The 13,154-nt window shown below is 49.5% G+C and overlaps 1 protein-coding gene across 2 annotated transcripts in view; it reads left to right on the top strand.

Annotated features, from left to right (window-relative positions):
* The window catches only part of Knockout (Stork-head domain-containing protein knockout), a 138,188-nt gene that overhangs the window by 121,683 nt on the left and 3,351 nt on the right, over window positions 1-13,154 (top strand). Inside the window, exons 4-6 of one of the 2 annotated variants that reach the window (XM_076787372.1) lie at window positions 8,008-8,463; window positions 11,744-11,950; window positions 12,452-12,636. In XM_076787372.1, coding sequence (XP_076643487.1) covers window positions 8,008-8,463; window positions 11,744-11,950; window positions 12,452-12,636 — 848 coding nt within the window. The remainder of the gene's footprint in view (window positions 1-8,007; window positions 8,464-11,743; window positions 11,951-12,451; window positions 12,637-13,154) is intronic. The other variant, XM_076787373.1, reaches the window with a different exon arrangement.

The raw sequence follows: 13,154 nt of genomic DNA, 5'->3' as shown, positions 1-13,154 counted from the left end.
CTACGTGGGCCGTCCGCGATATTATAATAAAGGCCTCGCGGAATGATAGAAAGGTACGAGAAACCCGGTAATAATAGCCGACTGGCGAGGCCCACCGGATTGGCAGGTGTTCATCCCAGCCACGGGTTCGCGAAGCGAGACCGTAGAGGTCTGACTTTTATCGTTGCCACGAAACGATAAACTTTAGAGCTCGCGCGCCGCGATTCTATGCCTGTTACGCAAACCGATTGAAATTCGGCGATAGATATTTTATGTAACGACGCGCTCTCCACCTCGGAGCATACGTATGTATCGAGTAACGATTTCCCTGTACACGTTCCGTCGCGACGGCCGAAGCAGAAGTGCCCTCGGTAATAATAAATTTCACGGTTACGCGAGAGAACGACCGAGAGACAGACACGCCGTTTTTCCAGCTTATCCGCGCGGCTGTTTCTCTTTTCGTACGCAAGAACCGCGGTGTTCCGGGCCGGCGAATACACGAATCCGAAGCAACCCGTCACGCGCGACACGCCGGCCGGGCCGAGCGCTCAAAACGCGTCCGGGACGAGATTCTCGCGAGGCACACGATGTTCCACGCCCCAGAAACCGACGTATCGAGTTGCCGCGAGTAGAGGAGAGGGGCCTTTGCCTACCCCCTCCCCTCCCTCTCGGATAGTCGGTGTCTGCCCCTCGCGATATCGTGCAACCCGCCGCGTTTCTCGATTTCTTTGCCCGCGATCCTCCGCGCGAGGCTGCAACGACACACGGTATTATCCCCGGTGCTCACTTTTTCCTGCCGCGCTGGATAAGATCTCGTAAACGAGATCGAAACTGGCCTCTCCCACGCAGGCATTATGCGATCTTAGTCGGGGCCCATTTACTGCCCGCACGCTTGTATACACCGCGTTCCACGCACGAAACTGTTCCCGATCGCAAATAAATTTCACGGGGCGGCGAGCGGGGAGAGGACTCGTACCCGAGTGCGCGTACTACTCTCGCGTCCGCCTCGCCTCGACCGACCCGGCGAAAAGCCCGAATAAATTCGACGATCGTATTTTACCGTCCCGACTTTATAACTTACTCCGGCCGTGCCCGAACAAGTGAACGTGTTACCACGCCGACGAGCGAGGAAAAGATTATTCTTTGCTCCTACCGGGAACGCGTAGCACGCTGCGACGAGCAACGTCGTGGTATCGTAAAATACTATTAAAGAAACGTAGACTTTAATGCTACAGTGATTTCTCTATACGTGTGTCGCCAAGCCCTGGATGATAAACGTCGCGGAATTATCCCCACTACCGGTTAGAATTCGAGCTCGAGCACTGAAAATTCAAATTAGTCAAGGTAAACGTTCCATTGGATTCACGAGAAGTTTCCGAACCACGTAGCAAGTCATAGGAGTGATAAATGAGCCTGTAGAAGCAATTTGCAAGAGGAGAAAGGGCCAGGGGCGACAAGAGAGCGAAATCGCTCGGTGATACAGCGATAAACAGTTTTCCAGTGACAAATCTCGTTCCCCAAAGGCGGACTATTCAATGGACCGTATACATTATCCTCGCCTGGAAACGTTTCCGTTCGACGCGATCGCATTGAAATAATTCCATTGGTCCGCAGGCGACCGGTAATCCGAGGAACGCGATAAATTACGTCGGTGTAACGAGAGAACCACTTGCCACCTATTCCGTGCCCCGTCCTAATGCGTTTCGGCGAGGGCGTCGCCGATCCGTAAGTTGACCCAAGTGAACGCATTGTGTACGCCGGGCGGGCTATCGTTACGGTCTTGAACCGAGTCAAGTATAGAAAGCGGAGACTCGAAACTCGGCACGGCTATGGGCCGACAACGGTAAGAAAATCCTTTGGATCTGTCCGGCAAATTGGAAAACGCGTCGCGGAAGTCTTCCGGTCCGAAGCGTCGTTTCGTTGCGATTTCTACGTTTCCGGATCCATGAAAGCAGACCTCGATATCGTTTAAATTATTTTAAATAAACGAAGTAAAAGGATAGGAAAAGTTCTGGGACAAAAGAGAGGAAAACACTTTGAGATCGCAAAAGGTTAACGGGCAGTGGAAAATGGTTAACGATGCTTGTTGGAAAATGGTTCGCGACCGTGGTCTTTCGATGGACTGTAAAGACGCGGTTTCGCGCACCTGTCGTTATTGTTCCCAGTACCTCTCCGTACGGGCCTCGACCCGTCTCGGCCTGGTTCCTTAAAAGGCGCGCGTGGGTGGCCACCTCCTTGCATAATTACGTATGCAGCTCCCTCCGTGGGCCGCGGAGAAATTCCAGGGAAGTGGGCAACTGGACCTCGTATAACGACCAACTCGTTTCCAACTTTTCCATTGAAACGAGCCGGACCATGAATATTCCATGAGAAAGTCCCGCGCGACGGTCTCATAATCGGCGATCGAATTCGCTGAGAACGATTTCATGCGGTTTGCGCGAAATCCGCTTCAACACCTTCGACACCTGCTTAAGCTAGGCTCGGAACTGCCAATTTACGAGGAATACTAACAGGCTGGAACCTCTGTACCTTTTCCAATCGCAAAATATGGAAAATGCGTTGCTCCTCTGGTTTTTGAAGTATTTTCAAACGATAGCTTATCGTCCCTCGTGATCGCTGACTCGTTTCTGCACTCTGCATCTGCTTCACCATTTCATTTATTACGGAATTGATACTTTTTTCTTCTATGGAACAAGAAGTTGACATAAGATAATCGAGATATATTGGTAGAAGTATCGTTAACAAATGATTATAGATAAAAAAGTTTTGCCAAAGAAGAATTTCTTCGTAAATCGTAGCTGCTAGCAGAGCTGGCACGACACCGGGCCGTGAAAGCCTCGAATCTCCAAATGAAATGTCCATCGTCGCCGAGAGACTGGTTCGCGCGGATGGAATATATCTGTCCTCGCACCGTATCTCTCGTCGATAATTGAGCCGAAAGCCGCAATATGGCGTCCAGACGTCTCCGGGCATCGGTAGAAATTGAAAATCTAATATTATTCGACGCGTTAGAAGCGTCGCTCGTCGGGAAAGAGGATGCCGGAGAGCAAACAGGTTCCCGTGTTCGTTTCGAGGGATATTGAAGGGAATGGACAACCGCGGCGCTGCTTTAATGAACAAACACGAGGAGAGGAGAACACGACTGCGCAAGAACTCAGCGTTAGACCTCCGCGGTAATTCCGCCGGAGAGGCTGTCTGGCCTATTTACGACAACCCCTTAACAAGAGCCACCGGTAGGCGTTTTCTGGCGTAGCCGGACACGTAATTACAGCTCTGTTCCTTCCTGCCTGTCCGCAAACAAGGATTCAGAGGAACTGGGGGACTAGAACGGCTAGAGAGAGAGAGAGAGAGAGAGAGAGAGAGAGAGAGAGAGAGAGATAACGTCATCGGAAATGGCAGTGATCCGTGGCTGTCGACCTGTTCCAGGAGGGTAGATGCATTGTTGCCGCGAGCGTTTAACCAAATTATAAAGCACGACCTTCTGAGGTTTCACGCGACACGATTCCGCGGCGCGGCGCGGCAGATCGTTTCCATACACAAACTTACTGTTCGCGACGCGAAATTCACCGCCAAGAGGAAAGGGCGGCTCGTTTTACACTTCCCCTCGGTATTCCCAGCATATTTACATAATTATGCTTACCCTTCTCCAGAGAAGGAGGCTAGCTTTAACACGGAACGCCGCGTAAACTTTTCTCAAGGTGGTACACCTGGGTGGATCTCGGAAGATCCACCTTTTTGTGGAATTCTTTTGCAAATAACGGCTGAGTGAACAACTTTCATCTGACTGGAACACATGTATATAACTTTCGACTTTATTCTCTAATTTTTTGAAACAGGAATATTGCAAAATGGTAGAGTAGTTGGTAGTCACATCGGTTTGTGGCGGAAAAATTCTTTCTGATTTGCAAATAAGAATGTATTGCTCGCAATGTATCGTGGGATTTAAAATAAAATTTAGATAATCACATAAATGTAAAAATAATAAAAATAATAAAAATCGACCACACGATTAAATCTCGGAAATAAATTGAGAACAGAAACGAATTGTATTTAGAAAGTCTCCCGCCTATGATCCCGAATGTCTCACAGGAGAAAATCGCTCGAATGGTTCGGTATAAATAATGAATTTCCGAACGATCGGGAAACGATAATTCACTGGTTGAACGATAGGTTCGTGCAACATTTACCGAGCAGATTTTTCATAGGCGAAACGGCCGATCAATATCTGTCGGGGGTCAGGGCAATATCTTTCGTAGATGCCCTTCGAAATTCGCATATGGCTCCCAGAGGCGAGGGTGAAATATATTAAAATACATTCGACGCGGCTCGGGACGAGGGTGGACGGATGAGAGTATTCAACTTACGTTTATACACGCGCGGGGGGGGGGGGGGGGGTTGGTGTACGGAAATGATAGTTAACTCTCGTCGAACACTATCTCGAGGAGACGGGTTCGCGTGCCATCTGTGCCATCGGTTTATCCACCAGGCGTAAAAAATGTACGCGGGGTCGTTCCGCGCGAATATTGTGCAATTCTACGATGCTTTAACCTAGTGCTATTCTCCGGCGAATAAATTGCACGCGTTTAACCCGATCGAATAAAAATGATATTAAACGTAGGCCGTGGGTTAATTTTGATAACGCTATGGAAATTCTTGATTTCTTTTTGTCTCGCGGCTCTCAACGCGGAACTCCCATTGTAGTTATTAAACGACGACTTACCGAACTGTATCTACGATCTCCGTGTTATCCGCGACGCTTGTTCATTATTCTCCCATTATCGCTGGACGCGAAAATCTATTCGAAACTAAATGACACGTAATTTGGCTAAATTCCAGCCGCCACGCTAATTCGCCTAGCCGATTCGATTTTAATTGCAAGCGAAAGTCGTTAGCCGAGCTTCCCTCCCGCGATGGAACATGGTTGGGACAAAGAGCTAATAATCTCTGATCGCACAACGATAATGCAAAATCGTCGCAATTACGATAAAGTCGTACATTGCGTGACAAGTCGGACAATCGTTTTGTAACTTATCGATTGAAATATGTGAAACGTCTATTTAACCAGGGGATAAATTTATTAGATTTCCTTTGGTACGCCTATACTTCCGCGCGCCTCGGTGTAACAGGTTCACGGTGCAACTTTCTTCAATCAACGATAGATTACCGTGTATTAGCCTACTGCGCATTCATCGTTAACGAATCGCGATCTCGTGTATCGCGTATCAAATGAAATACCGCGTGTAATTGCACGTATAGCCCGACTCCCGATGTCGAGAAAATTAAGGAACATTAGAATTATTCTAATTACAGAGCGTGCCGGTAACATGCAATTCCCATTTTACAAAAGTCCGTTGCATTCCGCGCGGCGTGTTCCCACGCGTAAAAGCTGGAGCAGCGAATTTCTCGGCTGCGAGGAGGAAACTGGCACACCAGAGCAAATCTGCCCGCGGTTAACAATGCTTAATTAGCGTCTTAAGCGTCGGCCGAGCGATGATCCGTAATCACGCTAGAGGAGAGAGGTAATTAAGCCGACTGGAAACTGAACTGAAAATTTCGACTCCGCCGCTGCTGCGAAGAAAGAGAGCCGAAAGGAGAGAGACTGTCTTTCGCTTTTCGCGGCGAAATTCGACTCTCTTTGTGCTTCCTGTCACGTTTTAAGGTGACTTTCGGAGCCCCAAGGTCCCGCGCAACGTTCTCACACATCTGGTCCACGCCCACGAAAAGACTATGGATTATTCTAAGCCCGCGACTCCGCAGGACTCCGAAATTCCTCGTGGTATCCGCTCCACCACCGTGACGGGAATATTTAATGACAACGAGGGCACAATGTGTAGCGAGCGGCTTGTCATCGGAGACTCTCGCAACACGAAAGCAACAGTATCATCTCTGTATACTAGGTGTCTAGCAAAACGCGGCACCGAACCGCCGACCCCTTCGGGCGTGTAAAATTAAAGGAACGCCCAATTTTCACCGAAAAAGCAAAAAGCCGACGTTCGGCGCGTCTGTTAAACGGTGAAACGTGGAGAGCGATAAACCGATCTCACTCAACGGTTCAAGTACATTTTCACTTTATCTTCGGTCACTTAAGAATTTTTTACGCCTCACTTTTACTTCCGTTACATAAACTCTGCTGTCCGCAGGGGTCTCCTTCAAATGGATATTTCAATCGATTACGATAAAGCGCTCGTTTACGACGCACGGACCACGCGATCCCCTAACTTTCCATCTTTCGCGGTTCAAGAGTTGTTCCGATTCTACAGGGTGTGACCGATCTGGTGGTACAAGCCGCAAGGAGGCGTATCCACGTAAGAAATTAATTCGAAAAGAAACAAACGGTATAACGTTTTCTTTTTTTCGACTTAATTTCTTACGTAGATACGCCCCCTTAATTTTTTATGTAGATTCACCTCGTTGCTACTCGTACCACCAGATCGGTCACACCCTGTGTATTCGTTTATACGAATTTCTGACGAGAATGTCCAGGCCTTGAATGCCCTCTGTCCTAGATTAGTAATTGTACAGATGACAGCCCTAGGCACGAGCCTCCCGTATGCCCGTCCCACCGAAAACTGTATTCGATGTGACTCGATGCGTTGAACCCTCTCCCCGTAAATAGGTTTCAGCGGTCCAACTGTCTTGGGATTATACAGAACGATATCTCCGTTACAAAGGACTCGCCGAATAAGCTGCTGCAGCTGTGCTGGCGGGAACCAAAGAAATTTGAAATGAAAATTCGCACGGTATAACAGCGCGCGCGCCGGGACAGAAAGTCTCGATCGTCGATTTCCATAGATATTGGAAATCCGTGGCGATGTTTTCCGAGCGGGATCGATATTTCGAGAAAATCGCGACAGCCATGACCTTTGGACACTCGAGCGACGGCTAATCCCGCATAATTCTCGCAAAAGGCAACGCCGCGCAACCTGTTCCTGGTAGAACGCCTTAAATATTACGTTAGCCGGCGGGGCCGATCGTTGCATGTGCCCGTTAATGAAACACTTTGTTTGTAGCCGGGACATGCATGGAAACCCGAACCGTCTCGGCTGACGCTAGAAAGGCAGTCGCTCGAATGTCGCCGGTTCCTGGCAGCCAGCTTTACTATTACGGTTTCGTTCTGCCGGGCGAACGTGCAGGGTGAATTTCAATGAACGCGAGAACTTTGAAACTCCAATAAGGCCATCGTATCTCCGATCTTCGCCCCGCGATTTGCATAATCGTCGGAATCTTGGCTTCGCGCTCTGGCTTTCAACAATTTTTACGCTTCCCGGCCCTCTCGGCGGCCTCGGCCTTCGGATCACCTTGGTACGCGTTTAGCGAGTTTCGCCCGGCATTTTGCAAGCGTTAGACACGCTTCTGCGATCTCGAGAAATTGCCCCATTTCTGGAATACCTTCTGTATTTAGCAATCGTTTGTTACTTCGGGCTGTAAGCACTTTGAATTTACAGATTACTTCGTTACCCAGATTCTTCGGTCTCGGTTAGATAACGGTCTTGGGTGAAGTCCTGGTACAGATCGAAAGCCTGAAGACCTTAGAGGACTCGAAAATTGCTTCGTATCTGGATTAGGTACGTTCTAAATGAGCATCCTGATCGTTTATTTCCGGTTACAGGGTTCTGGAATTAGTCGGTAACCTGAATAGCTAAGTTCGAGTATCAAAACCTGAGTAGGTAAATGGTTGAGTATGAAAGAAAGCTTCAGACTCCAGTCCAGTCTCGAAGGATCAGCATGAAGCTCGAAGGGCGTGGTCCGGTGATCGGAGAACGCAGAATTGCGTTTCGTGCTTCGTTTTCTGCGCGCTGAGACCACGACGCGACGCGACGCGACGCGACGGGAGCTGCTTGGTCTCGGTCACGAATAATAGAATGCAGAAGCCACCGCGAATTTCTTCTACCGCGGCAATCTCGACGGCGCGGCGCGGCGCGGCGAGGCGCGGGCATTAATTCCGTCTGCCCCTTATAATTCCCACAACGTCGTCACTCGACGCAACCATCATTCGGCGAGGCTACAATTTTCGTTCCTGTGTTGCAGGGGACATCGAGGATTGCCTGGTCGCCCCGGTTGCCCAGGGACAATTCACGCCGCTGCCGGAAGCCCTTTGTTGGGCGATTCTGGAGCTGACGTCCCAGAGGCAGGCAGCGACCTTGGACACGCTACGATCCGCTCTGAGGAACGCTTTTCCAGCGATGCAGAGACCAAACCGCGAGCTTGTGTACGACGCCCTCGCGAAGCTGATGCAAGAACGGAAGATTTATCATACGTCCCAGGGCTATTTCGTCGTTACACCGGAGACCAGGAGGCTCAGGCGCGATTCCAGCAACTCGAGGCGATGCTCCAGGGAGGTGAGCGGGTCCAGGGGTCAGGGCAGCATGCTGATGACCAACGACGAGGCCATGGCGCTCGTGCACGGCGAGATGCTGACCCTGAGGGACGGCGATGTCACGCATCAAGCTGTGCAGACCAATCTGGCGGACGTCATTTGCGGAGGTAAGGACCACGCTCGGACCATCTACCTCCTTCTAAGAAATTTTACCCGCGGACGCTTTCATAGCCCTGGATGACGCGCGTCCGTAACTCTATGGGAACACCGCTCAAGTTTTTTTTCTTTTCGGAATAACCATTGTACGTATGCGACTAGATCTTTTCGGGATAAGAACAAATGAACAATATAAATTTAACTAATTGGCCGGAAAAGAAAAAAAAAGTAAACTCTTCTTCCGAGCCCTAGAACTTTTCCAACCGATATGGAAAATTGGCAATTTCGATGAGATCAGCGTTTCAACGAGCTCGTTGCGCGGTCTTGCCATTTTCTGCAGATCCACCCGGAACCGATGATGCTCGTAACCGCATTATCGCTCGCCGATCTTTATCGATTATTTTCTTGCACGGATTGCTCCATGTTCGGGATGGAGTTGCGCCGATGTTTACGGAGAACTTTGGACGCGTCGGCACTGTTACTATTTCCACGAAGTAACGCGGAAACGATGTGCAATTTAGATAGGAGGCGTTGAGATGCAAATGCAGGTGGTACTCGGGGCTGCTGCAGCTTTAGTTTAAACAGTCTGTTTTGTCGTGTTTTTTCCTCGGTCACTCTGCTTTTCAGAGATTAAACCGAGATTGCGAGTCTGCAGATAAATAAAAAATGTTAATGTTAGTCTCGATCGTAATAATGTGCTGAAGATTCGCACAAAATTTCAGGTCAATTGGTTAACTGGAACTTGAGATATCGTGGTACCGTTTCGAAAAAGAAAATGATTTCGAGAGAAAAGCGTTTACAGATTTTCTGGAAAAATGGTTCCATCGGTTGAATTTTGGTCCTAGCTGTACGGTTGAAGAGAATGGCAGAGAATCGATGTTTCGAAAATGAAAAAGCACAGTAGACCCGCTTAAACCGAACAGTTGACATTTTGGCCAGATTTTTCGAGGCGGGTAGACCGGCACGGCAGGATCGCTTATCACGATTCTCGGTCCTCGGGCGAAAAGACGAGCAGGAAACGAGGGGCTCGTAAAACCGTAGGAACCCGGCCCGGGGACAAACTGGTCGATCGGAGCAGCAGACTCGTTCGGCACGTGTTCGGGAATCGTTCCGAGTGTCCAGGAGGAGTTCGCTAGCCGGTCTCGCGCGCGCGCGGGTGCCTTTTTCTCTCGAACTCGATGGACGAGTCCGGTGCGTTTATGTTGTTGTCGTCCTTGGCAGCCACGCAGCCAGCGCCGGAAGACCGTGCATTCCACCGCGGCGCGGCGGATCGGCTCGAAAAATTGTCGCGATTCGATTTAAATTGCGCGGCGTTATCTCGGCATTTAGAGTGCTCTGTCGTCCGCGGCCGCGAATTTATGCCCCTTCCGGCCACCGCGCCGGGCCGGAATTAGAAATTCAAATGGGTCCGCGCGCATCGACGCGAAGAAAACTCGGCAATTTTCTTTATCTGGACCGTCCCAAACCGGGATATGGTAAACGCGATCTCAACATTGTACGATAATACGTTCCCGTATATCGTTGCGGTATCACCGAGCCTCGCCGAGCCGCAGCGCCGTCGCGACGACGGTTGGCACAATGTTGCGCCGACCGATGCCACGTTGTTGGCTCGCGTGCTAGGCATGCACATCGTGCGCATACTCGATGCAAGAAATGCAGCTTCTTCGGGAACAGTCTAATAAATTCTCCGATGTTGTATTCGTGCCCGTGAACCATTTCGGCATTGTTTCCCCTCGATGCTTGTTGCTTGCCACGCTCGGACACCGTGGGAATATCACGCATTTCCATTTTATCCACCACAGACGATTATTATTCGACCGTATTGAACTGTTGGTCGATCGGTGTCGAATTCTAGTAGCTGCAGATTTTGAAAGCGTACTTGTCAGTTTCTCGGCGTTAGAAAACAAAACGGACAGGGTAAGATTATAATCGAATGTATCGTCCATTCTACAAATACTTGTTGGAGTTTATTTCGCTCGAGTTCGAGTGGAACGTTGCTCTTCTTTTCCGGAAGTACTCGTTAAGCGTTTGAAACTATCTTCTCCGATCCACACCCACTTGTGATACGCTTTAGTCGTCGAAACTATCGAGAGAATATTGTCGACAGATGGAAAGGAAAGTGTTTTCCTAGAGCATTTTAGGGTCAAGATTGAAATATTCGTTTGACGCGAACAACTACACGGAAGAAGCAAGGATAGCTCTGGCCACCGGTGGCGCTGATCGGTGGCGACTATAAACTATAAACTGTGCAAAGATCGTTGCAACGCGCAACGAACAAGTTATCGGCGAACGGATCGGTAGCACGGGGTTCGAACGAGTCGCTATATTTCTTGCAGCGCGGTGAGCGCGCGAGGTTGCATGCGCAGCCTAAATGCAGCGGCTGGCGGTTGGTCGAAGTTTCGGTGCCGCTCGTTGAAACTGGAATTTTCTGGCGCGTTGACACGGAAACACCTTCGGCACCTTGCACACCTCGCCTCTTTCCGTAGACCGGGACGCGTATGGAGGACGTACACGCGAGTATCGGTACATATAGCGGCGGGAACGGACCGTGCCAACCCGGCGATCCCTGGAAAGCGTTTAGCACAGCCGATATATTAGCTATTGGTCACGACATTGTCTACCGTTACACACGCTGCTGGGATCACGTGGGGGGCCACGCGTATATAATCTTCCTACTTTTCTCTGACTCGTTTCTCGAGTGATTCTCACGCTGGTAACCCACACTCGGTCGTCGCCACCGCCTCTGGCTGTGTACCGTGTACCACGATCAAAATCAGGGACGAGAGGGTGTTCCACTTTTTGAGAACCCGGTGGGAGCCGACTCGACTCGACAGCCAACCGCGATACGCGAATTCCGAACCCGTCGCTGTCAACTCGAACGCCGGAAAATCAGTACGCGAAGCAGAATGTTAAAAACCGGCCAAACGGTCACCGAAAAATTCACCGCTTTTGGCTCCCGTGATTTTGGAACTTTTTTTAATAGCTTTTTCGATAGCGAGAAACCTGAAAGCAAACAGTTTTTGGGTTCACCGGAAAGAATGGCCGTCGTGTGCGTTCCATGTGTAGCGCGGTAGGTACGATGCCTCGAAATAACATTGATATTTGCTCAGAGTTTTTACTGGATTGTCGAAAGTGTTATGCTCGCGCAATTAAAGTATATTTACCAGGAAGCGCGAATCGTTTCTTTCGAAAATCGATAGTTGAAAGTTTTATTTGGTTCTGTATGTGCGACCGTATGTACGTATATGTACGCGTTATTCGTATTCAGAGGTTGAACTCGAATCTTTCCAGGTAACCCGAACGACAAGGTCCTGTTCGCGAGGTGTCGATCGATGCCAGGACGCCTCGAAAGGCGACACTCTCTCCGGCTGTGGGGCTCCGCCAGGCGTTTGCACAGAAGTGGAAGTTCACGGTCTTTGCCACGAAGGCCAGAAAGAAGCGACACTTCGTCGAGTGCGGAATACGCGAGCACCGACAGCGCGCCGCATAGCCCAACCAGTGAGTCGAGTCGGGGAAGGGATTGTTTTGGTGATGGGTGATATCGCTTAAATATATTAGCCATCCCTTCGAATCCGATCCGAGCTTCCAGCTTATGGCCGCTTCGAGAGAAACAGATTTCCTGTCGCGCCCAACAAAATACAGCACTTTGACAGCGTAGTTGTAGCATGCACGAAACACGGTCGAGACTCTCGTGCCGAACGTCTTCGAGCGCGAGGAGCGAATCGTTTGATCGTGCTTCTCGCGCCGACCGGGAAGCATCTCGTTCAACCATGCTTTCTCCGCCATCGTCCGCATTCACCACCGAAATAATAAACTCCAGCCAATAGGATAGTTCTTCCGATGTCCTGCGCCCTCGACGATCGGGCAGAAAGAAGACTCGCCGACACGATCGAACATCCGTATCCGAACGAAGCTTCTTAGTCACCCTTAGCTGGCAAGCCCTTCCTCGATCCCCGATCTCTCATAACGAAATGCAACATCGGTCCGTCTTTTCTCAAGGTTTCTCCGCGATTTTTTCAGAGAAAATAGGTCTGCTCTCCAGGCTGTTCCGGCGAAGCACGCGAAGGAAGGGTGCACCGTTAATGGGCACGTTCAGCGCTCAGTATCCTCCTACCGAGTGGTTCAACCCACGTGTTGTTCACCTACACAGCGTAGCCACGCAAACAAGAGCTGCCAGCCCTTCGGTGAGTTGGATAAAGAAAAGCGTACGCACAAGCGTGTTTTTTCTGCAAACAGTCGGGAATCGAAAGCAAACCGGACGATTAAATCGAACGAATATCCCTGGTATTACTTGCAAGAATTTACGCAGTGTGCTCGGCCGGATCGATAAGTTAGAAAACGTTCGCTTCTAGTTTCCTGAAACCTGTTGTTGGCAATTAGTTTTATTCGGTTGAATCGATCGAATCGAAGAATATCTCGGGGTTGTCGCGACTGCGGATCTTTACGCGTTTATGGTATCGTATTTCCACGAATCTGAAATAGAAGGAAACATCTACATTAAGAAACGACTCAACGATATCTCTACTTTTAGCATAAGCCAGTTTCTATGTGGCAAGATACGATTGCAAATGATCGCAAGGTAAACACAGTACCCGTACAGAAGATTCTTTTTTTCCTCGAATAATCTGAATAAGTTGAAAATAATATATTGGGATTGTTAAATGCTCTGAATTTCACAACCGTTTGAAATACGGTAAAACGC

This window comes from Halictus rubicundus, chromosome 4 (assembly GCF_050948215.1).
Source record: "Halictus rubicundus isolate RS-2024b chromosome 4, iyHalRubi1_principal, whole genome shotgun sequence".
Lineage (NCBI taxonomy): Eukaryota > Metazoa > Arthropoda > Insecta > Hymenoptera > Halictidae > Halictus > Halictus rubicundus.
This window is presented reverse-complemented; position numbering and strand designations above follow the sequence as displayed.